The sequence below is a fragment of the Crocodylus siamensis genome, chromosome 8 (assembly GCF_052110815.1).
Source record: "Crocodylus siamensis isolate JL-2025a chromosome 8, ASM5211081v1, whole genome shotgun sequence".
Taxonomy (NCBI): domain Eukaryota; kingdom Metazoa; phylum Chordata; order Crocodylia; family Crocodylidae; genus Crocodylus; species Crocodylus siamensis.
The window spans coordinates 52,470,372-52,495,710 of record NC_143402.1 but is presented as its reverse complement, the minus strand read 5'-3'; the positions used below and the strand labels follow the sequence as shown (position 1 = coordinate 52,495,710).

At 56.8% G+C, this 25,339-nt stretch overlaps 1 protein-coding gene across 1 annotated transcript in view; it reads right to left on the bottom strand.

The window, feature by feature from the left end:
* Positions 1-25,339, bottom strand: part of CACNA1F (calcium voltage-gated channel subunit alpha1 F) — a 39,353-nt gene that overhangs the window by 12,873 nt on the left and 1,141 nt on the right. Inside the window, exons 3-33 of the mRNA XM_090061549.1 lie at positions 24,834-24,948; positions 23,262-23,401; positions 19,737-19,879; positions 19,037-19,189; positions 18,013-18,209; positions 17,237-17,340; positions 16,389-16,555; positions 14,722-14,805; positions 14,425-14,512; positions 13,838-13,864; positions 13,083-13,243; positions 12,383-12,608; positions 11,809-12,016; positions 10,724-10,844; positions 10,000-10,078; positions 9,723-9,777; positions 9,412-9,466; positions 8,830-8,956; positions 8,146-8,275; positions 7,811-7,870; positions 6,938-7,044; positions 6,480-6,567; positions 5,713-5,820; positions 5,176-5,228; positions 4,516-4,662; positions 3,587-3,788; positions 2,731-2,889; positions 2,212-2,322; positions 1,809-1,892; positions 935-955; positions 315-443 (exon numbers count right to left, since the gene is read on the bottom strand). Coding sequence (XP_089917675.1) covers positions 315-443; positions 935-955; positions 1,809-1,892; positions 2,212-2,322; positions 2,731-2,889; positions 3,587-3,788; positions 4,516-4,662; positions 5,176-5,228; positions 5,713-5,820; positions 6,480-6,567; positions 6,938-7,044; positions 7,811-7,870; positions 8,146-8,275; positions 8,830-8,956; positions 9,412-9,466; positions 9,723-9,777; positions 10,000-10,078; positions 10,724-10,844; positions 11,809-12,016; positions 12,383-12,608; positions 13,083-13,243; positions 13,838-13,864; positions 14,425-14,512; positions 14,722-14,805; positions 16,389-16,555; positions 17,237-17,340; positions 18,013-18,209; positions 19,037-19,189; positions 19,737-19,879; positions 23,262-23,401; positions 24,834-24,948 — 3,649 coding nt within the window. The remainder of the gene's footprint in view (positions 1-314; positions 444-934; positions 956-1,808; positions 1,893-2,211; positions 2,323-2,730; positions 2,890-3,586; positions 3,789-4,515; positions 4,663-5,175; positions 5,229-5,712; positions 5,821-6,479; positions 6,568-6,937; positions 7,045-7,810; positions 7,871-8,145; positions 8,276-8,829; positions 8,957-9,411; positions 9,467-9,722; positions 9,778-9,999; positions 10,079-10,723; positions 10,845-11,808; positions 12,017-12,382; positions 12,609-13,082; positions 13,244-13,837; positions 13,865-14,424; positions 14,513-14,721; positions 14,806-16,388; positions 16,556-17,236; positions 17,341-18,012; positions 18,210-19,036; positions 19,190-19,736; positions 19,880-23,261; positions 23,402-24,833; positions 24,949-25,339) is intronic.

Below are 25,339 nucleotides of genomic sequence, written 5' to 3'. Positions count from 1 at the left end.
CGAACGAGGTGTCATCATATTAATCCCTGGGCTAGTCCACAATCCTAGGTTTTTATTTGCTAACACACTCCACTTGGCCATTCCCCAGTTGCTCCTCCCCACAGTTGGGCTCATGTCATAGTCCCACTCCCTCCCAGCTCCCACCTACTCCACCCTGAGCAGACCACACCCCTCCCAGAACCCATTCCTTTCCTAAACCCTGCCCCTCCCAGTTCCTAACAAGCCTGATCTCCCTTCACCAGACCACACCTAAACCCTGTTCCCTCCACCAAGCTCCCACCAGCCTCACTCCCTCTTTCTTAGGACCCACGCACCTGGAAGGACTTGATAAAGGTCCAGAGCAGTGTACGGATGCCCTCACCCTTGCTCAGCAGCTTCACCAGGCGCATGACCCGGAATAGGCGGAAGAATGTGATGGAGATGCGGGAGCTGTCCTCTGAGCTCTGGGGGCAAATGTCAGGGCTCAGGGGGCATAGTTGGAGTAGCACCCCAACCCTGAACCCCCTCATTACTGCACAGTAATTCCCAGACCCCACTCTGACACCCCAACCTCTATCCCCCAGCCCCTGCCCCCTTGACCACTCATGGTACCTGCAGCTATATCTAACCTCTGCCCCTTGACATGATCCCTGCCCTCTCACAACTCATATGGCCACCTCCAGTGTGACCCTTGACCTACCCCCCCACTCGCAACACTCTAAGCCCCAACCCAACCTCTGACCCCTGACCTCTCATGACACTTGCAGCCACATCCAGACCTCTGACATGAAGATCCCTGATGCCTTGCAACCATGAGAGAAATCCCCAACCCCCCCTGAAGTGACCTCTGACCTTTGATCACCCCTGAGTACCCCCTCAAGCCCCAATCCTTGCACCAACCTTGACTCCAGGGCCCTGACATGACCCTTGACCCCCCCCTCAAAATGGGAGTTACCTCTCCAACATGGCCCCCATTCTGCCATGGGGTGATGGGGGGAGGGGCAGGGCCACAGGACCCAGACATCCGTGAGAAAGGCAGAGAGGTGAGATGAGATGACATGAGATGAGAGGAGACTCAAGGCAACCCAGATGGATGGATGGGGCTGCACTGCAGCAGGTTCTGGAATAGGGTTTTGGGGTACAACAGGGACGCACAATGTGGCTGACTCTGGGGAGAGGCATCAGTTGGGTATAACAGGGGCCCAACCATGCAGCTGGCTCTGTGGAGGAGTACGGGTTAGCTATAACAGTGTCTTCATGATGTGGCTGCCTCTGCGGTGGGGCATTGAGGGCTGTGTACAATGTACCTGGCTCTGGGGTAGGGCATGGGCTGGGTATAACCGGGCCCCACAAATTTGGCTGGCTCTGGGAATGGATGTCAGGAGCTGGGTATAATGGGGTCCCATGATGTGGATGGCTCTGGGAGGGGTATTGGGAGCTGGGTATAAGAGGGCCCCCACACTGCAGCTGGCTCTGGGGAGAGCTGTCAGGGGTTGTGTACAATGGGACCCCACAATTCAGCTGGCTCTGGGGTACGGTATTGAGAGCTGAGTTTAACTAGACCCCCATGATGCAGCTGGCTCTTGAAAGGAGTTCACTAGGACTGGGTATAACAGGGCCCTGCAATGCAGCTGATTCTGGGAAGGAATGTCAGGAGCTGGGTATGACATGGCCACGTGATGCAGCTGGCTCTAGGAAGGGCTATAACAGGGCCCCCTCATTGTGCGCCAAGAGGGGCAGTGAGATGAAAAGGAGCCATGTGCGAGTGGTGGAAGTGGGGAGAGGCTGGAGGTCCTTCAAATGTGGGGCTGGCTGGGAAAGGTACTCACGTTGACCTCAGTGACAGCAATATCCACAACACTGCCCACCACAATGAGGGCATCAAATGTGTTCCAGGCATCACAGAAATAGTGCTGCGGAGAGATGTCCACATGCGTGTGAGGGGGGGATTCGGATGCACATGTGCAAGTCGGAGCTTGCACATGTGTATGCAAATCCCATATATATATGTGTGTGTGTGTGTTTTTTAACCACAAAAAAACAGGGGGAAAATGTGCAAGCTGGAGCCCCCCTATGCCTTGTCCCCTCCCTTGACCTTATACAAGGCCCATTCTTGTGCAGAAGCCCCTGGTGAAATTATCTGCAACTCCTGGGAGCCCTTATGCAAAACCATGCTACCCCCGCACACACATAGCTCCATCCCACTCCACTGTGCAAGCCCTGCCCCCTAACCTTGGGCTTGAATGCGATGAGCTTGAGGATCATCTCCACTGTGAAGAGCCCTGTGAACACCATGTTCAGCAGGTCCATGACATAGTTGAAGGGCTGGGACTGCTCATAGTGCTGGGGGCAGGGCCAGAGAATGGTGTCAAGGGAGGGGGCAGAGCCCAGCAGGCAGGTCCCCCCATCCCTCCCAACAGATTCTGCCTCCCATGGGTTGCCTTGGGCACCCTCCCAAGAAACCCCTTGCCCCCTAATGCCCCCCTCTCTTGCTCCTGAGCCCCTCTCACCCGCTGTAGACTTCCCCCATGCCCACGGTCTCCCCACCCCCTAGACATCTCTCTTGCCCTCACACTCCACCAATACCCCTGTACAGCCCCCCCTAATGCCCCCTTGGATCCCACTCTTGCCCTCCAGCCCCTTCCACACTCCTCCAGATCTCCCCATGCCTCCAAACCCACAGTCCACCACCCCAACGTTCCTCTTGTGCACTCCAGTGGCCCCCTACGTCCCTCCAGACTTCCCAGGCACCTGAACAGCGAGGGCGACAGTGTTGAGGAGGATGAGCAGGAACATGGCATACTCGAATGCAGCTGAGTTGACCATGGCCCAAACACGGTGCTGGGCCCGGTGCCGCGGGATGTAGCGCCGCAGCGGCTGTGCCTTCAACGCATACTCCACACACTGCCGCTACCGGGGGTGGGGGAGGGTCAAGGACCACCATCCCTGCCATGGCCCTCCAGCACCTACCACAGACCCCACACAGCTCCCCAGCACTCCCCACAGACCCAACCCCTCCAACACCCCACAAATCCCCCAGGAACCCCCTGAATTCCCCAATCTCCCCGCACATGCCCCCCATGAATCCTTACTGCCCCCCAGACTCTGTGAATTTAGTGCATAATCAAAATGCTGGTAACCAAAGCAATGGGGGTGCAAGAGGTCAGGGACACCCCCCACCCCCAGCAGCTGCATCTTCAGCACATAGTTCACCTTCTGGGATGCCAGGGTTTGGGGATGCCCCTGATGTGGGGTACCCAACTGTTGTCAAACTGTGGTCTTCTGCTTGCTCTGGAGCTGTGGATGGGGTTCTCTGCTTTGGGGATGTCCCTGATGTGGGGGGCACCTGGTTCTTGTCAGGCTCACAGTGGCAGGTCTACTGCTCACCCTCAGGCTGGGAGGATAGGTCAGGGAAGTGTGTGGGGAGGTGGTTCTGTTTGAGGGTACCCCAGTTTGGGGTTTCCAAGGGTTTGGGAGTGGCCCTGATTTGGGGGTACTTGGTTCTTATCAAGCTCAGTGACAGATCTCCTGCTTGCCCTGGGGCTGGGAGGATGGGTCAGGGGGGCTGGAGGGCCAGTTTGGGGGTGACCTAAGTTTGAGGTGATACCTGGTTTTTGTTGAGCTCACAGTTGCGGTATTCCTGCTCACCCTGGGCACGGAAGGTGATGATGACAAAGCCTACGAAGATGTTCATCATGAAAAAGGCAATGATGATGATGTAGACTATGAAGAAGACGGAGATCTCCACCCGGTAGTTGTAAATGGGACCCTGGTTCTCAGCATGCGCATCAATCGCCTTGTACAGCAGCCTAAGGGGGACGAGGGACAGGCGGGGGGGGAACAGGGGGTCCTGTGCTTTCTCATGCTTCCTGATGATCCCCCATGATCCTTTCCTCTGCCTCCCCTATGATCCCTTGTGCCCCCTTAGTGATATCCCATGCCCCCTCACGATCTTTAGTGCTCCCTCATGGGCCCCTGGTATCACCTAGTAGTCCTTTGTACTCCACCCCATCCCATTCCCCATGTTCACTTGGACCAGTCTTCAAAAACAGATGGTGAATAGGGCCATAATACCAGCCAGGTTCATTATCCTCTGTGCCCCTTGATGATTCCACCACACCCCCATAGGCCAGCCCTTGAAGGTGGACACAGAGAATAGGCCCATGATGTTAGCCAGCCCCAGTCCCACCCCCCCACCCCTCCACATGCCACCTGGTGATCCCTCCTGCCCCCCCTTGTGATCACCCATTTTTCCCCATGACCCTCTGGTGATTCCCTGTGCTCACATGGGCCAGCCCTTAAAGGGGGACATGGTGAATAGAAGCCATGATATTGGCAAGCCCTATGACCCTCCATGTACCTCTGGAGATTTCTTGTGCCCCCTGGTGATCCCACATGCTCCCACGTGCCCTCCTGGTGATTCCCTGTGCCCCCACATGCCCCACCCCTCCATGTCCTCCTGCTGATTCCCCATGCCTGCCCACAAACCCTTGTGCCCTTTTCATGCCCTCGCAGTGCTCCCCCTCAAGTGCTCACGCAGGCCAGCCCTCGAAAGTGGACACGGTGAACAGGGCCATCATCCCAGCCAGGACATTGTCGAAGTTGAAGTCACTGTTGTGCCATACACGGTCCCGCACCATTGGGTGTGACACATCACCATCCTTGTACACAATGAACGTGCCCCTGGGGCAGTACAGCGGGGTCAAGGTAAGAAAGGAATGCCTACAACCTCACTCCCCACCTACTTGGAGTGGCAGGAGTTGGGGGGGGGATGGAGAGGTCTTGAAGAATCTACCAAAATCTTTGGGGGGCCTCAGGAATGGGGGCTTCAGCAGGGTTTTGGGGGGGAGAGTGGCAGGGGGCTCAAGGCGGCCCATGATGGGTGGGAGGGGTCTCTAAGGACAGTTTTAAGGGGTGCTGTGGGCTCTATAGGGGATCCCTAGGGGTGTTTTGGGGATGGGAAGAGTTTTGGGGTAGGGAGGACTGGGGGGTATCTGAGAGGGCTTAGGGGGGCTTTTGGCAGGGGTCTTGGAGTGTGCAAGGGGTTTGGGGACCACAGGGGAACCCAGGACTCTTCCAACCCCCAAAAAGGGGCTTTAGGAGGACTTGGAGGATGCTCTGGGGGGCAGAAGGATGTAGGGGTGGTTTTAAGGGGGCAATGGGAGTCCTTGGGGTGGGGGGGTCAGGGGCACGCACTTGCACTCCTCAGGTGTGTGCTTGGCCTCATCTGTGCAGCTGTAGAACTTGCCCTGTGTGGGAGTGGGAAGAGGGGCTAGGACTATGCCTCCTCCCACAGACGCTCCCACTCCTCTCCTCCCACAGAGCCCATCCCTTACTCCATTGGGGAGAGGGCCGGAGCGTCCTAGATGGGTGTGGATATCCTGGGGGGGGTCAGGGATGTGGGGGGGTCCCTAGAGAGGTCTGCAGGAGGCTTCTGGGGACCCTGGAGGGTCCCAGAGAGGTGGGAGTCCCCTGAGGGGAGTCAGGGATCTGGGGAATCCCAGGAGGTTTCTAGGGGATCTGGGAGGTCTTTTTGATGTTTATGACAGGGGTCAGGGATCTGGGGGACCCCAGAAGGCTTCTGGGGATCCTGGAGGATCCCTAGGGACATCTGGAGAGTCAGGGATTTGGAGGGGTCCCAGAGAACTTCTGGGGTTCCCTAAAGGGGTCTGGAAGGATTTTGGGGAGTCCCTGGGAGGTCACAGTGGCATCCTTGGGGGGACAGGACCCCACCTTGAAGAGCTGGACACCGATGCAAGCGAACATGAATTGCAGCAGGGTGGTGACAATCATGATGTTGCCGATGGTGCGGATGGCCACAAACACGCACTGTACTACGTGCTGGGGACAGGAGGGCGGGGGTGGTGGCAGTCAGGGAGGGGAATTCCTACAGCCCCCACCCCCCCGGGGCCCCCACTAGTTCCCCCTCAGTACCCTGCTGGGACCCTCCAACCAGGCAAGGTCTCCTCATCCCCCCTGGGACCATTCAAAGGCCTTCAGTGTACCCCAGCCCCTCCTGAGGCATCCCAAGCCAGTTCAAACCCTGCCCAAAATCTCTGTGGAACCCCCTGGGACCCTCCAGCCAGCCCAGGCTCCCTAGAGCCCCCCTGGGAACCCCACAGAGGTTCCCCAGCTCTGCCCTGAAACCCTCTCCACCAGCCAGTCCAGCCCCCCTCCAGGACCCCTGGGATGCTTCACCCAGTTCAGACCTCCCCCCGCCCCCCCGATGCCTACAAACCACCCTAGGATCCCCTGCCCTGCCCCAAAACCCCTGAGACCCTCTAGCCAGACAGGTGCCCCCTAGGACCACTCAGAGCTGCTTCTGGACTCCCTGAGGCCCCTGAGATGCCCACAGCCAGTCCATCCCACCCCAAGAAACCCCTCTGTAGCCTCCCAGCCCTCCCAGGACCCCTCAGAGACACCCCCCCCAAAGACCCTCCAAGCAGCCCCACCCCCCCAGAGCTCCCCATGGGACCTCCCCAGCCCTGGCTTCCCCTTACTTTAAGCCCTTTGGCCCGGTTGATGGCCCGGAGGGGCCGCAACACCCGCAGCACCCGTAGGATCTTGACCACTGAGATGGCGCTGGAGCTGGAAAGGGGTGGGAAAGAATCAGGCCCTGGACAGTCATTGCCATAGGGTCCCCCCTTAAAGGGACCCTGCCCTGCCACCTCAGGGAGATCCCTACCCCCAGAAGAGCCTGCCTAAAGCCTCACACATCCTGTGTTCACCCTAGGCCCCACCTGCCACATGCCTTGCCCTCAAAGCCACAACTACTTCCAGGCTCAACCCACCCCAGGCCCTGCTCCTGCCCCTGCAGCCATTCACACCCAGTGGACCACCTCCAAGGCCTCACCCACTATGTGCCCATGGCCTTAAGGCTACATGCAAAACATGCCCCCTCGCCCCTCCCAGCCCTGCCCACCACAGGCCTCATGACCCACAAATCCCTGCTCCTCACTGGACGCCGAAGGAGATGAGGGAGACGCTGACTACCAGCAGGTCAAGGAGATTGAACCAATTGCGGCAGAAGGAGCCTTTGTGCAGGAAGGCACCATAGGCTGTCATCTGGGGAGGGGGTGAAGAGATGCAAGACCCAGGAGTTCGGGTGCCTAAGACCCGCCATGCACTACGCCACTAGCTCCCCATGGAATCCAGGCTCCCAGACAATTCCTGTTCTGGTTCACCAGAGATCTCCATGGAACCCAGGTGTCCAGGCTCCCAGCCAGCCCCTGCTCTAACTCACCAGACTGCCATGGAACCTAGGCATCCAGGCCCCCAGGCCCCCTCTGCCCCACCCCACCATACCCCCATGGAACCCAGGTGTCTGGGCCCCCAGACCTCCATGGTTTAACACAATAGACCTGTTCTGGAACCCAGCAACCCTTGCTGCACTAACCACACACCACCCCCTGCCCTGTCATGCCCATCCCCATCTCTCCCCTCTTACAGCCAGGGAGAACCCAGGCATCCTGGCTACCAGCGCCCCCCCACTCCCTTTCCAGAGAACCCAGGTGTCCATGCTCTCAACCCTTTCTCTTCACATACCCCCCAGCACTAACTCATGATAATTCAGGGTGACTTTGACCAGGGGCTGAGTTCAGGATCAGGCCCAGGCAAGGCCCTAATCCCTTCCCCCCACCAAGTTTAGGGGTAAACCCAGGTGCCTAGGCTACATCCAACCTAAGCAAAGGCCTTTTGGCTTCCCTAGAGTCCCTGGCTCCCACTCTCCTCCAAAAGTACCCAGGTGTCAGGTGTCTGGGCTCCTAGCACCCCCTGCTCTCTCCCTATAGCCTCACACCCCTTCCAAAGAACCCAGATGTCCAGGTGGTACCTTGAGCAGAATCTCCACGGTGAAGATGGTGGTGAAGGCGTAGTCAAAGTAGCCCAGAATCTGGGATGGGCACAAGAAGGGGGAGAGTAAGCACGGGAGGGGGCAGCCTCAGAGATGCCCCCTTCGCCCACCCTGTACCCTACCCCATGAGCCACACCATCCCTATCCTCTTTGCCTCACCCACAAGCCCTTTTTCTTAATCCCACACAAAGCCCCCCCAACACTCTACCCAACCCTGCTTGCCCTGCTCCAAGACACACCCTCAAGAGCCATTTCTGCTAGCCCAGCGTCTTGCCCTGCTAACCCTCACCCCAGATGCCTGGGTCCCGACTCACATGGTTACGGAAAGAGTGGGCCCTCACGGGGTCCTCAGCCGCCAGGGAGACGCTGCTCAGTATGATGAAGACGAGGATGAGGTTGGTGAAGATGTGGTGGTGTATCAGGGCGTGGCAGTGCACCCGCAGCCTGGGGAGAATTAAGGGGTCACCCTCATGCCCCCAGGATCTGGCCTGGATCCCCCGCCCCTGCTAGAGCCAGCCTCCAGGATCAGGCCCATCACTCACCAGATTAGGCCCCTCCAGGATCAGGCCACTGCTTCCCTCTGGCTTTGGGCCTAGCTCCCCTCCCCTGCCACTCTCTGGATTGTACCCAGCCCTGCAGCTGGCTCAGGATTCACAGGATTGAGCTCCCATGTCCCCACAGGATTGGGCCCAGCAGCTCTTGAATCAGGCCCCTTGCCCTGTCCCCAGGATCAGGCCTCCCAGGCCCCTCAGGATCAGGTTTAGGAGTACCAGGATTACTCCCACCCACAGTCAGGTCCTACCTGCCCCCCAGAATTGGGCCCAGCAGCCCCAAGTGCAGACCTTCCCACTCCCCAGCATCAAGCGTCCCAGACCCCTCAGGATCAGGCAAAAGAGTCCTGGAATCATTCCCTTCAGGATTGAGCCCTGCCCTCTGTCCCCCAGGTTGGGCTTTGCCCCTCCCCCCGCATCTTCCCCAGGGTTGAGGCCCCCACTCACGGGTTGGTGCTGCTAAGTAGGAAGAAGGCGCTTCCTTGGGGGATGGGCAACACCTTTTCTGCAGCAGGGTCCTCAGTCTGATCCCCATGGGAGCCTGACTCTGACCCTGCCAGGCTGGCACCCTCCCCTGCAGGGGACCCAGGGGTCCAAGTCAGTGCCCTGGGCTCCAGCCCACCTGCCCCCACTGCTCTCCCAGACAACCCTGGCATCCAGGCTCCCAGCCTCCTCTGCCCTCACCCCCAGTCCCCACTGCCATCCTGGAAAACCCAGGCATCCAGGTCACTGCCCCGATGCTCCATCCCCCTGGAACCCACTCCCCTCCCAGAGAACCCAGGCATTTGAGCTCCCAGGCCCTCCCATCCTTACTGCCCATCCAGCACTAGGAAAGAACCCAGGCATCAGACCCTCACTCCCCACTGTCCTGCCAGAGTGGAGATAAGACCCAGGTATCTGAGACCCTGCTCAGCCCAAAGCTTGGAGATAACCCAGGCATCTGGGCTCCCAGCCCCACCTGGTCTCAACCCCCAGTCCCCACTCCTTTCCCGGAAAACCCAGGTGTCTGCCCCCTCGTCCCCTTCTTACCTTCTCCCTCACTGTCTTCTTCCTCCTGCTCCTCTTCTTCATCCTCACATTTCACCTGGGGGCAGAACAGGGTGGAGAGTCACTGGGAGCAAGCACAGGAGCATGAGCGCCTCAGTCATGTGAGAGGCACCAGGCAACAGACACACGAGACTTTGCGCAGGGCCACACAAGGCAACCATGCAAGCCTGCATGAGCAGGAGGCAGCTGTGCAAGAACTTCCCCCACTGGCACACGTGGCTGTCCCAGGACTATGGCCACACCCTGCCCCAGAGAACCCAGGCGTCTGGGCAACCCCTGCCCCCTGCTCTTACCTTCACTCCGTCTTCATGGGTGGTATTGCCCGCAATGGCTTCACTCGCCTTCTGCCTGCCAGGAAGGGGGTTGAGGAATGGCAGTAGTAAAGGACCAGAGCATCTAGGCTCCCAGCTCCCTATACTTTAACCCACCAGCTTCCCTCCCCTCCAGGAGCTGGAATGGAACCCAGATGTCTGGGTCCCAGGACCTCCAAGAGCTCCCACTCCCCTCCCACAGCAAGGAAAGAACATGGGCACCCTATAGTGCAAGTGCTACCCCAGCATCCCAGCTCACCGCTCCTTGTCGGCACTGATGTTGTCAGCATCAGCCAGGTTATCAACGGCAATGGCCAGGAACACATTGAGCAGGATGTCTGGCGGTGGGGGGTCAGGAAAAGGGCATGGGATACCTGAGACCACACCTTTCCACCACCCAGGCCCCACCTCCACCAGCCCTGAGTCACTTCCATCCCCAGCCCCTGCCTTTCCCCAGCTGCCACCCCAGTCTGTCCTCCAACTAACCTGCCCCCACCCCAAGCCTTACCCCGCCACCTCTGATTACACCAGGGGTGGGCAATAATTTTGAGCGGAGGACCGCTTACTGAGTTTTGGCAAGCCATCGAGGGCTGCAGGACAGGCAGCCAGGGGCAGATAAATAATTTTCTAAATTTTGTAGGGGCCCCATGGGCCAGATCGAATGGCTGGCAAGCTGCATCTGGCCCACATGCCACATTTTCCCCACCCCTGGACTACACCCTGCACTGCTGACCTCACCCTAGGCCCTGCCCTTTCCCCTCTGACCTCACCCCAAGTCTCACCCCTCCACCTCTGACCCTTGCTTCCTTGGCCCACCCTTTCATCTAGTCCTGACCCCCAGCCCTGCCCCTCCACATCCAACACATCTCTGACCTTTGCCCTTGGGCCACCCTTCACCTGACTGTCCCCAGCCCTAACCTCCACTCAACTCCTCCCCGCCTGCCCTGTCCTGCCCCTCCCTGCCATTGTCCCTAGGCGGATGCAGTTGCCACAGATGAAGAGAATGACGAAGTAAATGCAGACAAGCATGCCAGGGAAGACAGGGCCACCATATGCCATGATGCCATCGTACATCACCGCATTCCAGTCCTCTCCTGTCAGGATCTAAAGGGGGCATGAACTGAGGTCAGGAAGGCCTGGGGGCTGGGAAAGGTGGAATGAGAGGAGCCCTTGTGGGATTCCAAGCAGGCCTGAGGGGATCTCTGCAGGGCTAGAAAGGGGTTGAGGCAGCGCTACAGGTTCTGGGAGAGTCTGAGGGGATTATAGGAGGGCCTAGGGGTCCTTGGGTGGCTGGGAAGGGGGTGACAGGGGAGCTAAAGAAGTCTGGGACAGGGTTAGAGGTTCAGGGGGATCTTGTAGGGGTTACAGGAGGGCTATGGGGGGGGTCTGAGGGGCTGGGAAAGGGATGAAGGGAAACGGAGGGGTCTGGGGCAGTGTTAAGGGTTCAGGGAGACCCTGTGAGCAGTTTTGAGTGGGCCCAGTTTCAAGGGGCTGGAGGGAATTGGGGAGTCCTGGCAGAGTTCTCTGAGGTATGGAACGCAGGTATTCAGTTCAGGGGAATTCTAGGGAGGTCCTGGGGCAAGGCTGAAAGGTCATGGGGGAGGTTGAAGAAGTTGCTGGGCCTGGGGGCACCTGGCTGAGTCTCCAGGAATTCCAGGGGGTGCTGGACAGGTCCTGGGTGCTCAAGGGGAATCCCTGTACTTTTGGAGAACCACATGGTTTGGGGGTGACCTGGCAGGGTGAGCAAGGCCTGTAGGAAGGTGTGAATGATTCTGGGGTGGGTTGGGAGATCTTGGGGGGGGGGGTCCCTGGGCAGGTCAGGGGCCTGGCAGAGGTGAACAGGGCCTGAGGGAAGGGAAGATGTTGGTGATAGGGGGATCCTGGGGGGGCTGTGGAGAGCTCTATGGCACCTGGACAATGGTGAGTAGGGCCTAGGGAATGGTGTCAAGAGTGGGAGGGTCCCAGGGAGCTGTGAAGGGTTGCACCCCACCAGGAGACAGTAAGCAGGGCCTGGGGGATGGTGTTGGCAGTGCAGGGGGGCTCTGGGGTGTTGTGGGGAGGGTCGTACCTGGAAGACAGTAAGCAGGGCCTGGGGGAAGGTGTCGAAGGTGGAGCGCTTGGCGGGGGCACCCTCAAAGGCAAAGCGGCCCCCAAAGAGCTGCATGCCAAGAAGTGAGAAAATGATGATAAAGAGAAAGAGGAGCAGCAGCAGTGACGCAATTGACTTCATCGAGTTCAGCAGTGAGGCCACCAGGTTGCTCAGCGATGCCCAGTGCCTGGAGGAGTAACAGGGGGTAGAAGAGGCAAGAGAGGGATCAGGGGGCAAATACAGGGGATGGAGGGCAATACAAAGGTCAGGCGAGCAATATGGCACCAGGAAAATGCCTCTCCTGCTGAAATCCCTGGGGGGTGGAGGAGTACCCTGTAGTGCCCCTGCTGGCCATCCCTGGTCCCTTTAACCACCACCCCCCGCAGCGCTCCTGCTGGCTGCCCCTGGTCCACATCATTCTACCAATGCCCACCCCCACCGTCCCTATAAGCTCCCCAGGGTCCTCTGCTGGCTGCCCCTCATCCATATAAAGCCCCCCCAGCACCACCTGCTGGCTACCCCTGGTCCCTATAACCCCCCTACCCCTGCTCACCTGGTGACCTTGAAGATACGGAGGAGGCGCACGCAGCGCAGCACAGAGATGCCTAGAGGCTCCATGATGCCCAGCTCCACCAGTGCCGTCTCCAGGATGCCACCGCACACCACAAAGCAATCAAAGCGGTTGAAGAAGCTGACGCCATAGGCATGGGGGCCCAACCCGTACAGCTTGAGCAGCATCTCCAGTGTGAAGAGGGACAGCAGCACCTTGTTGGCATAGGCTGGGGGGGGGGCGGGGGGGGAAGCGGGTTATGGATGAGGAGGGAGCCTAGGTTTCCCTACCCACCCCACAAGGTATCAGAGCCATTCCCACATCAGGAAGAGGACCCAGGTGTCTGGGGCCTGCCAGACATCTGATCTATTCTCAGGGCAAGGAGGAAACCCAGGTGTCTGCCACCTGCACCCCACCCCCCATCCCCTGCCTGCAAGGCATTTGATTTGCTCCCAGAGCAGAAAGGGAACCCAGATGCCTGGGTTTCCCTCCTGCCCCGCTCCTTCCCCACCCAGGGAGGGAACCCAGGCATTGCTCCCCTCCCCACCCCAGCATCTAACCCCTTTTTAGATCAGGGAGAGTACCCAGGCACCCAGGCCCCACACCCACAGCCCCTAATGCATCTTCCCAAAACAAAGAGGGAACCCAGGTGTGTTGTTTCCCCCCACCCCCCCACTCCAGTGCCTTGAGGGCTGGAGCTTACCCTGAGTGTGGGTGAGCCAGTCAGGCTGCCCGTAGTGTTCGGAGGCAATGGTCAGGGTGTTGAGGAAGACGAGCAGCAGCACAACCCAGTAAAAGGCCACCGATTTTGCAGCCAGGCGGCAACGCTTCCGCAGTGCCCGGTTGGCCCGGCGTAGGCGCCGGCTGCATGGAACCCAGATGTCCAGGGGGTGGAACCCAGGCATCTAGGTCCCCAGACCCCCACTGTAACCCACAAGCCCCTAGCGCCTCCACGGGGAACCCAAATGTCCAGGCTCCCAGCACCACCACCCCACCCCTGCTGTAACCCACCAGCCCCCAGTGCTCCCTCAGGGAATCCAGGCTTCCGGGCTCCAGGTTCCTCCTGCTGCAACCTTCCGAACCCCATTTATCTTCCAGAGTGAAGTGAGAACCAAGGCATCTGGGCTCCTAACCCCTCCTGCTCTAACCTTCCAGGCCCCATTGCACAATCCCCACCCTGCAAACCGAGGCACATGGGGTGGAGCCAAGGCATTCAGACTTCCAGGCCCCAATACTTCCACAGAGAACCCAGGAGTACAGGCTTCTAACACCCCCTCGTTGCTGTAATCCACCAGGCCTCATGGCTGCCCAAGAGAAGCCAGGTGTCTGAGCTCCTACCTCTACCTCAGATGTAGCCCACCAAGCCCCACTGCTCCAATGAGAACCCAAGAGTCCAGGAAGGAACCCAGGTGTCTGTACCCCCAGCCCCTCGCTGCCCATCCCCCCAATCCAACTCACCAGAACTTGGTCTTGGAGAGTTTCCTCCTGGAGAAAGACAAAATATAAAAGCCACTGACAAATGCAGCTGGTTCTGGGGTTGGACATGGGCTGGGTAAAATAGGCCTTCATAATGTGACTGGCTCTGAGTATAACATGGCCCCACAATATGACTGGTTTAGGGAAAGGTTGTCAGGAGCTGGGTATAATATGGTCCCACATTACAGCTGGTTCTGGGGAGGGGTGTTGGGGGATAGCTGTAACAGGGCCCCACAATGCAGCTGGCTGGGGGGGGACATGTCAGGGGTTGGGTATATCAGAGCCCCATGATGTGACTTGCTGTGGGGAGGGGTGTGGGGTGGAGATCATGAGTGACTGGTGCCTCCTGAATCTGGGGGAGCACCCACAGAAGCTGCTGACAGCAGTGGCCCTGTTGTGGAGGGGGGTACCAGTCCTACCAACAGCATGAGTGTCGGCCGTCGGGGGGGCACATGCACCCCCTACCAGTTACCTATGGTGGGTATAACAGGGCCTCTAAGGATGGGTGTTGGGGGCTGGGTATAAGGGGGCCCCAGTGATGCAGCTGTCTCTGGGGCAGATGGACTCACAGAATGACATCACAGCAGGTCACATGATGCTCCTCCTCCCCCACATTCTCTGTATTCACTGAGGTTGTCTCACTTGCAGGGAGGCTAGCTGAGGGAATGGAGACAGACTCATGAAGGCAGGGCTAATCTGGTTTAAACCCCTCTCCCTCCACTCTCCCTTAGCCCATAGCAGGGAGAGGGACTAATCCAGATTAAGCTCCTCTCCCATCCCATGTCTCCACCCCAGCCCTGGCCCCACTGCAGGAGAGCAAGGCAGGGCAGAGACCCTGGCACCTAGTGAGGGGAGGCATGTCTCACTGTGGGTGTCAGTCGAGTGGCTGGAGTGACGCAGCCACTTGAGGCGGCTCCGGCGCTTCTCAGTGAGGTCTTCCACCATCACACCTAGATGGACATGGAGCAAGTGGTGGGATGGGGTGATGTATCAATGGATGGATGGATAAACAGAGAGATAGGTATGTTGATGGGTACATGAATGAAAGAAGGGACAGACAGATGGGTGGATGGACAGATGGGCAGACGGATGGATATGTTAATGGGTGGATGATTGGTTGGAACGTAGGTTGATTGGGTGGATAAATAGATTAAATTACATATGCATGTTAATAATGGATGGACAGATAGAGATGGTTTGTTGGTTGGAAGTGTAGTTTTGGATGAGTGGTTCACATGAGGGTAAACAGATGGATGTAGGGAGGGGAGGTGGGATGGATATGATGGGTGGATGATTGGTTGGTGGTAGGTTGATTAGATGGTTGGATGGATGGGCGGATATGTCAATGAATGGATGAATGATTGGTTGGTGGGCAGGTTGATTGAATGGTTGATGGATACATACATTGATGACCGACAGAAAGACGGATAGTTCATTGGTCAGGTGTGCATAGCATTGGATAAGTGATTCACATAAGAGCAGTTGGATGGGTGGAAGGATGGATAGACAGATAGGTTGTGGATGGATGGACGAGTATGTAAAGGGGTGAAAGAAAGGATGGTTCATTGGTTGGATGTCCATAGGGTTGGATGAACAGGTCACATGACAGGAGTTGGGTGCATAGGGTGGACAGAAGGACAGATAGGTAGTAGATACATTGAGAATCAATGGACAGATATGTGGATGGGGTGAAGAAATGGATGGTTCATTGATTGAATGTGCATAGGGGTTTGATCAGTGGATCGGGGTTTGATGGATGGATAGACGGATGGAATGTGGGAATGGAGGTGGGGTAGGTGTACATGGCCAGGGGTTGAAGTCAGTTGGACATGGGGAAAGGATGTAGAGGGTGGAGGCAAGAGAGATAAACATAAGCACCATGATGGGACGTGGCTGAGCTCTGATGCCTGGGTTCCCTCCCTAATCTAGGAGGAGAGCGGAGGCTGGGAGCTTACAGCAGCAGCAGGGAAGGGTGGTTCACATACCAGGGTTCTCTCCAGGTTTAGGAGGGGAGTGCATTAGAACAGGGGGAGTCCAGATACCTGAGTTCTCTCTCCACTCTGGGAGAGCAGTGGTGTGTCAGAGGGATTGGGTGGGGCCCTAGCCATGTTCTCCTTCACCAGGTCCCTGCTGATCCTTGTTGGGGGAACTCAAGAAATCTCATTGCTGCCTCCAATGCCCTTGGCCCCTGGGGCTGGTGGCCTCTAGGTTGGGAGTAAGAGGCACTACAGGGTGATTGGTGGTCTGGGAGTGGCAGGCATCTTGCAGGGCTATGGGGGTGCAGGTCAGGAATGAGGGGCACCATGGGGTGAGAGGGTGGGGCTGTGGGTCAAAAGTGAGGGGTACTATGGGGCTATGGGGGGCTGCAGGTTGGGAGTGAGAGGCATTGTGGAGTGATGGGGGTGCAGGTTTGTAGTGGAGTGCACTGTGGGGCTATGGGGTGGACTGCAGGCTGGGAGTGATGAGCACCATGGGCTGATGAGGGGCCTGTAAGTCAGGAATGAGGGGCATCATTGGGAGGGGGGGCCCTTACGGACATGCTTGTCTTCACCATCACCCCCATCTTCATCATCATCCAGCCCCTCGGCCTGTGTGATCCACTCCAGATAGCCACGCAGATCCTCTTCCAGCTGTTGCTTCTCCCGCAGCTTCTGAAAGTCCCCTCGTGCCTTCGCCTTCTCCCGCTCCTTGGAGAACTCACTGCAGGCCCGACACACTTAGCATACATGAGCTGCCTGCACTTGCCCTGATGTGCCTACTGCACACCCTACACTTAGCACATACTGATACACTTGGTATACAAGCTGTATACACTTGCCCCAACATGCTTAATGCATGCCCTGTCACATTTTGTACACATAGGAGTTGCCTGCGTTGGCCCCGGCCATTTAACATGTGCCCCAACATGCTTAGAACATGAGAGCTGCCCATGCTTGCCCTGATGCTCTTGCCACATTTCATGATGGACTCAACTTATGCAAGAGCTGCCTGACTCATTTAGCATGTGCATCAGTTATCTGCACACACCTGAACACATTTAGCGCACACGTGCTGCCTGTATCCCTCCCATATGCTTTAAGACCCCTGTGCACCCCCAAACACTTGTCACATGCCTGAGCTGCCACACATGCACTAACATGCTTAGCATGTACCAAGAGCCACCCACATGTGCCCTGACACACTTAGATGTACAAGCCTTCTGCACATCCCACATGCCCAGCATAAGCATGAGCCACCCCAACGCACTTTGTGCACACCATCTACCTTAAGCCCCAACATGCCTCACATGGGTGAGAGCCATCAGAACACACCAACATGCTTAGCACATACTTGGGCCCTCCTGCATATGCCCTGGCATACATGACCAAGTGGTGCACTCACCCACTGAGAACGCCCAGCACCAGGTTGAGGACAAAGAAGGAGCCAAAGATGACAAGACTGACAAAGTAGATCCAGGGCAGCTCATGTCCCATGGCATCCTGCATCTGTCAGCGGGGTGGGGAGTGGGGAGGGGGTGTCATGGTTAGGGGCTGCAGGACCCAGGAGTCCATGGGGATGAGGGACCAAGAAGTTCTGAGGGCCCTGGGGGCTGCAGGACTCAGAAGTCTGGGAGTCTTTTGCACCAGGAGACCCAAGCCTGGGGTTCAAGAGAGAGAGGGGAGACTCTCAGGGGACCCAGGTGTCTAAGGGGGTAGTTCCATGAAACCCAGGCATCTGGGAGTCAGGGGGCTCTCAAGGGACCCAGGTGCCTGGATTGTGGGGGCTGGTTCTCAGAGGAACTAGACATCCAGGGGCGCCATACCCAGTACAGCAAGCTGGGTGGTCCCAGGGGATCCAGGTATCCGGGTGGAGGGGATATGGTTTTCCCAGGGAACCTAGGCATCCAGGTGGTAGGAGAGAGGAAAGATTGTACTCCATATAGCATGTCAGTCCAGCCCTACATAGTGATGCACTGGAAGATAGTGAGCTGGGGTAGGAACAGTGCAAGGTTCTCAGGGAATCCAGGGATCTGGGGGTGATACCTCGTACAGTGAGCTGAGGAGGGGGGAATTCTCTGAGAGGACCCAGGGGTGTGGGGGCTGGTTCCCAGGAGACCCATGCATTCAAGATAGGGAGGGCTGATTTTTCCAGGGGAACCAGGCATCTGGAGGCCATACCCAGTAGAGGACATCAGTCCAGCCCTCCATGGTGACACACTGGAAGACGGTAAGCATGGCAAAGAAGAAGTTGTCAAAGTTGGTGATGCCACCATTGGGTCCAGCCCAGCGACCACGACACTCCGTGTTGTTCTGTACACAGGCCCGGCCATGCCCCGAGAAGGCACAGGGTGATGGGTCCTCCTCTGACTCCAAATCTATGAGACACAACACACAACAACACAGGACAGGCAGATATGGGGAAACATAGACATGGCATACACAACGCATGAGCAGACAACACATGGGGTATGTGACATGTGGACATGGGACACAAATGGGGACATATGGATACAGAACATGCAACACAGCCATGGACACAGGAGAGACAGACATGGAGAAACATGGACACAGAACCCATGCCATGTAAACATTTGACATAGAGGGTGTGACATGCAGATGCAGATGTGTATACAAAACAAGCAAAACAGACATAGAAACTGGACATGCGGACATGGGACACAGGTATGTGCCACATGGACATGGGGCACATACACAGCACATGGATACCAGACACACAGGACATAAGACACACAGATGCAGGACATGCAGACACATGGACATGGGACATATAGACACAGGACTCTCAGGCAAGTGTCAGCAAGGGACTCCTCTGCCCCCCTCACCCCATCCTCCCTAGGCTGTGGGCAGAGTCTCCCAGTGGAGGAGGGGACACACAGGGGTAGGTGGAGCTAGGCTGGCATGGGGGGAGTCTTTAACTTAGGGGCAGGGCTGGGGCCATCACCTCCCATTGGAGGGGTGGGTAGGGCCTGGACTACAATTGGTGTGGAGCTCTAACTGAAGTCCCACAGAAGGGGCAGGTCCAAGATTGGCTTTGGGTGTCACCTTCCATTAGAGGCTTGGCCAGACAAGGGGTGGGTAGGGCCTACAATAGGGTGTGGAATTGTGGGTGGAACCTCCTGTAAAGTGCGGAGTTAGTGAGTGGAGCTGTGGGCAGGGGCTTCCAGCGGGACCTAGGCCTCACCAGAGCCGATGAAGAAGCAGGTCTTGTGCATGCGGCCAATGAAGAGTTCAAGACCGATGATGGCGTAGATAATGATGACAAAAAGCACGAGCAGTGCAATGTGCAGCAGGGGCACCATTGCTTTCATGATAGAGTTGAGCACAATGTGCAGGCCTGGGTTGTGGGGAGCATACAGTACCGATCATGCCATGTGGTACAGCCTTACTATGCCACCCCCCCCCCCTAATATTATGCCACTGCCTGATCACACATGTTAATGTCATACAATACAGCACTGCCTTGCCACACAGCCTAGCACATGCTAACATCAGGTGACAATACCACCATTGCCATGCTACCTCACACATACTAACATCATGCAATGCAGCTCTGTGCATGTGCTGGAACCTGGCACTGCCTTGCCACACCATCCAGCACATACTAACATCATTATGCAACACAGCACCAGCTTGTTCATCATCAGCTTGCATCATCAGACAATAAGGCTCTATACACATAGCAAAGCACAGCATTGCCTTGCAACCCAACCCAACACATGCTAATGTCACATGGCATTGCTCTCTGCATACATACCATAGAGCATGGCACCCCTTGCAACCCAACCCAAAGTGTGTTAACATCATGCCACATAGCTCTCTGCATATGCTGGAACATGGCACCACTCCCCAACACAGCTCTACACCCTCAGGGGTGCTCTTACTGGGGACGCCGGAGACAAGGCGCAGGGGACGCAACACCCGGAAGGCACGAAGGGCCTTGACATCAAAGCCTCCTGGCTTCCCAGTCATGTGATGGGCATCTCCTGGCTTGTGGGACGCCTGCTCCAGTGCCACACTGAAAAGCCTGGGAGGGGGGCAGGTTTAAGAGTCAGACCAATTCGCAGGGCACCTGTGGAGTGAACCCAGGCATCTGGGGTCGGGGGGGGGGGGGGGTTGCATCTGCCCCTACAGGAGGAACTGGAGAGAGGGGAGGGGACACACGTATCAACCTAGTTTGGCCATTGGTATGAGTGGAAGTGGTCTGGAGGGGGACTTATTTAGGGAACAAACCCTGCTGGGGAGTGATCCCAGGGGTCTTGAGGGGCTGCTGCTGTTGCCCTACCATGAAGCTGGTCAGGGGCAGACAGAAATTGGGCTAGTTTGGCCATTGGTGTCAGCAGAAGTGGCCTGAGGGGACATACCCTGCTGGAAAGTGAACCTAGGCATCCCAGGTGCCACTTAACCCTGTTAGGGAGTGAACCCAGGCATCTAGGGTGGGGTTGCTCCCACCAGGAAGAGTGAGCTGGGGGGTCAAAATATATATCAACCTAGTTTGGCAATTAGAATAAGTAGAAGTGATCTAAGGGATACATTCAAGGGAACTAACCCATTCATGGGGGGAGAGAGGGCAGTTAGGGAGTGAACCCAGGAGTCCTGCATGTCTGTCACCAGAAAGTGTGTGTGTTTGCGTGTGTGCGCGGGGGTGGGCAGCGGAGCAGAGTTGGAAGAATACATCAAACTACTTCGGGCATTGGCATCAGTGGAAGTGGCTTGTGGGGATGCATTTAAGGAACAGACCCATTTCCAGAGGGAATTTGCTGGGAGAGGCATCCTGAGGGTATGTGCCTGTTGGGGGTGAGGTGGGGTCTACATGAAGAGGAAGTAGTGGTGGGGAGCTGTAACAGAACCTGGGGCTCCCTGTTCCTTTGAGACAAGAGCAGCCCAGGCAGGGGACACTGCAGGCTAGGCAAGGTGCAGCAGCTGCAGGTTGCCAGGGCAACAAGCCAATGAGGCAATTGCAATTGCAAGCAGCCTGCTGATGGGAAGTAAGCAGGGCCCTGGGGACAGATAAGCCTGAGGCTTGGACTGGTAAGGTAGTTTCTCCCTGGAAGCCATGGGGGAAGGAGCTCCTGTACAGGAGAGACACCTGGGGATGCTAGGCCTCTGGTTGTTTTGCTGCCTGTGAGAACTGGGAGCTATGCTGTATTAGTGAGGGAAGGTTTGCCCTCTTAAAGGGGTGGAGGGCAGTTTCCTCTTTATGTTATGTTCTAGCTCTGGGGCTTATATTTAATATTGTGTCTAAAGTGACAGTTTGGGTTGGGACTGTAAGGGGTGATAAATGGAGGACCCAAGGGCAGGCTCAAGGCTTGGGCTACTGCTGACCCCAGAGAGAAGCAGAGTACAAGGCTGCAGGGCCACACAGGGGCCTGGGAACTGGCAGATGAGCACCAGGTGGGATGAATTAGAGTTAGTGCCTCAAAGCCAGTTCCGATATAGTGGGCCCTGGTTAGAAGGCCTAGCTGAGAGCAAAGGGGTGGAGGCCAAGGAGGAGGAGGATTCCAGAGGTGGGAGGGCTCCAATTCACTTGCCTCACCCCTCTAGTGCCAGGTAGGCAACCCCCAGAATGAGCTCCCTCTGCTTCCTTCCATTCTGAAAACAGCATTAGGGCTGGGAAGGGCAAGTGGCTCACAGCCGCTCTAAACAGTAGCTCTCAACTCCTGGGACTCAACAGACAACATCTGTTGGGCCCTGGAGTAGAGTTACCATATGTCTGGGTTTTCCCAGACTTGTCCTCTTCTTGGGTCCTCCAATTTTTGATCAGGCAGTTTTAAAATGAACATCTAGGATTTTGCTGGTAGAACTGCATTTTTTGGCATGCCCTAGTGGCGTGCATATTTACCAGCGAACCAGATTTTCTGTTTGCTGTGGACAAATGTGGATTTTCCTCTTTAAAGGAGGAAACTTGTGCGTTTCCTCTTGCAGGCTGGGGGGAGGCGCCTGCCCATCCAACAGGGGAAGGGGGCAGGAGGGCCCTTTGCAGGCAGCAGGAAGCTATGTAGCTGGGTCAGTGGCACTGGGGTCAGTGACTGTTTTTACAGGGGTGGGCTGCCCAGGAGATGCTGCCTGAGTGGAGCTATAACCAGGCTGCCTGACATGGTGCAGGAGCCCCAGCCCAGCAGGGGAAGGTGTCACAGGCCTCCCCTCCTCCTTCCCCCAGCCCACACTGGGGCCGGATTCACTCCACCTCTGCCTGCACAAGCCACAGCCACTGCAGCCACCCTGTTCCAACTTGGTAGAGATGGGGAGAGCAGGGGGTAGTGGGTTGGGAGTGAGGGGTACTGGCAGGGCTGTGGCTTGGGTGAAGTGAGACACAAGGCACTGGGCAGGGGGGAGGAGGGGGACTGTGGGTTGATAGTGCAGGATACTGGCAGCACCAGGGGCCTGTGGGTTGGGAGTCAGGGGCACTGGCATAGCCTAGGGGTTCAGGAGTGGGGTGTAGCTTTATTTTTGTTTTACATTTCATTTCTGAGGCAATAACACAATTATTTACTGTAACTATTAAAACCTGCACCCCCCTTCCCCTTTTTTGGAAATGGAAATATGGTGACCCTACCAAGGGGGATTGCTGTAAAACATGGTACTGCCTCCAAAGTGCCATGTGTTACAATGGGGAGCTGCTCTTTTGTCTATGTCTGGAAGGAATGAACCCATTTGCAAAGAGACTTTGATGGAAGAGAACCCAGGTGTCCTGAGTATGTATTTCCATAGACATTAGGGGCGGGGAAGGACCTCATGAGATCATCAGGTCCAGCCCAGCCCCCCCACCATAGGCGGGAAGTTAGCTGAGATCAAGTGACCCGAGCAAGAAATATATCCACCTGTTGGAAGGAATTGCACATCAGGCTAGTTTGACTATTGATGTGAGTGGAAGTGTCCTGAGAAGGGAACACATTTAAAGGATGGACTCATTTTCAGAGTTCCTTCACTGAAAGAGAACCCAGGTGTCCTGGGCAGGGAGAGGGGGAAGGGCCTACTGACCAGAAAGGCAGGGTGGGATGGGGTTGACATCAGGACACAGGCTAGTTTAGCCACTAGCTTGAGTGGAAGTGGCCAGGGGGATGCACTTAATGGATGAACCCATTAGCAGAGGTACTTTGCTGAGAGAGAACCCAGGGGTCCTGGGCATGCATACATGTTGTGAGGGAGTCCTACCTGTCAGGAAATAGTGGAAAGGGTGGACATGGGGGGAGACGGGTATCAGCCTATTTTGGCTATTGGCATGAACAGAAGTGGCCTGAGGGCACATTTAGTAGACAGACCAGCCCTCACTGTGTGTGTGTGTGTGTGTGTGCGCACACATGTGTGTGTGTGTGTGTGTTTGGGGGAGATGCAAACCAGGGGTAGAGGTTTGCTGGGGGATGGGGGGAGGGGAAGAAGAGGAGGTCATGGTTGAGGCTAAAACTGACCCCACCACTACAATGACAAAGTCAAGGAGGTTCCAGCCGTTGCGGATATAGGCGCTAGGGTGCATGACAAGCCCATAGGCAATGATCTTCAAAAAGGTCTCCACTGTGAAGATGATGAGGAAAATGTACTCCACCTGTTCCTGTGGGAGTGAGAGGAGACAGCTGTGGAAACCAGGTGTCCAAGACATACCCCTTGCCACACCCTGTTCCCACAAGAGCCACATACAGCTCCAACCCACGGAAGAATACAAGTGTCCAGGGGCTGAACAGAGGCATCTGAAAGATTCCTGTCCCCCAGAGGAGCCACACAGTCCCAACCTGGAGGGATGAACCCAGGTATCCAGGGGATGCTTCTCTCCACATAACAGCCACACACCACCCCAATCTAGGTAGATAAACCCAGGCATCTAAGAGATGCCCTTCTCCCTCCCACCAGCTGGAGAGAGCCCAGGCTTCTTAAGAGCTGCTCTTTTCTCTCTACCCCCTGCCCCCACTCCCTTCCAGAAAATGAACCCAAGCATCCAGGTGACTGGGGTGGGGAGTCATCCCAGCATGAGAATGAACACCAGATGGGTGAAAGTCATCTCTGGCAGGGGCTGAACTTGGGTACCTGGGAGTGGGTATGAACCCAGCCCCTCTTCCCCCACCTCCCCAATTCCCCCACTAACAACTGTGCCAGGCCCTGAAGGGATTAAACTTCACTCCCCATCCCCAAGACACATGGGTAAGCAGCTTAGAACAGGACACGACTGTGAGCTTACACGTGCCACACATCCCTGGGGGCATGGCATCTGAGCCCTAAAACCCTCTAAATCCTGCAATCCAGGTGTCCAGGTCCCAGACCCTTGCCCAGGCACAGCCCCGGAGACCTAAGTGCCTGAGCTCCTGGCCCCCTGCTCTACCCAGCCCCACCCCCTTGATTGGGGAGAGAATCCAGGAGTCTGGGTGCCTGGCTCTCCCTGCTCTAAATCCCCAGATACCACCCCCTCCCCAGACTCAGGAGTCCCTAATTTGCCCTTCTATTTCAAACAACTCATTAAGTCTAATCACAGGCTTTTATCCACTAGGGAGGATAAACCAGGACCTGACTGGGACCAGCTAAGGGTAACTACACCTCACCAGTTGGGTCACAGTAGCCCCCAGGGGGAAACCCGGAATCCTGCGTTCTCTGGGAGGGGATTGGAGGCTAGAGCAGGGGTGGGCAATTATTTGGGGCAGAAGGCCACTTGCTGAGTTTTGGCAAGCCATCAAGGGCCACATGGCAGGCACCTAGGGGCAGATAAATATTCATTTTCTAAATTTTTTAGGGGCCTCGCAGGCTGGATAGAATGGTCTGATGGTTGTGGGCCACATTTTGCCCACCCCTGGGGTGGGATTGGAGGTGTGGTGCCCAGACACCTGCGTCCTCTGGGAGAGAAATGGGGCCCAGCAGGCTGGAGCACAGAGTGGTGGGTGATGAGCCTGGACACCTGGGTTTTGTGAGGCAGAAAAGGAGGTTATTGGAGGCCTGGTGGGTCAGGATGGGATACAGGGGGGGCTCAGATGCCTGGGTCCGTAGTCAGGGCAGCTCACCAGATTGTGGTTGGCAGCATTGGAGTCATCCTCTGGGAAAGGGATGTAGACTCCCAGAGCTACACAGTTGGCGAAGATGGTCATGAGGATGAGGATGTCAAAGGGTCTGGGGGGCCTGGAGTTAAAGCCACAACAGGGGGGCAGCCCATTCTCCCACTACCCCCTTCCCCACCCCATCACCCTACCCCCCATTATGGCATGGGTAGAGGATGTTTCCCACTGTTTCTATTCAACTAGCCCCCTCCCTATCTCCTACTGCTCTCAGACCCATTAATCCTGTCCGCCATTCCCCACAGCCCCCAAAATGGCCACCCTTGGTAAAAGCTTCCTAAAGCCCCCACTTGACTTCCCCCCTCCCCCTACTGCCCCTTCAAACTCCTTCAGACCTTCCTCCCTGCCCCCAGCTCAAGCCCCCCCCCCACCATGGCAGCCAAGATGGCCACCCTTGGCGGTGGTCCTGACAGTTCCCCTCCATCTACCCTCCTGCCCCCAATCACTCATCCCTA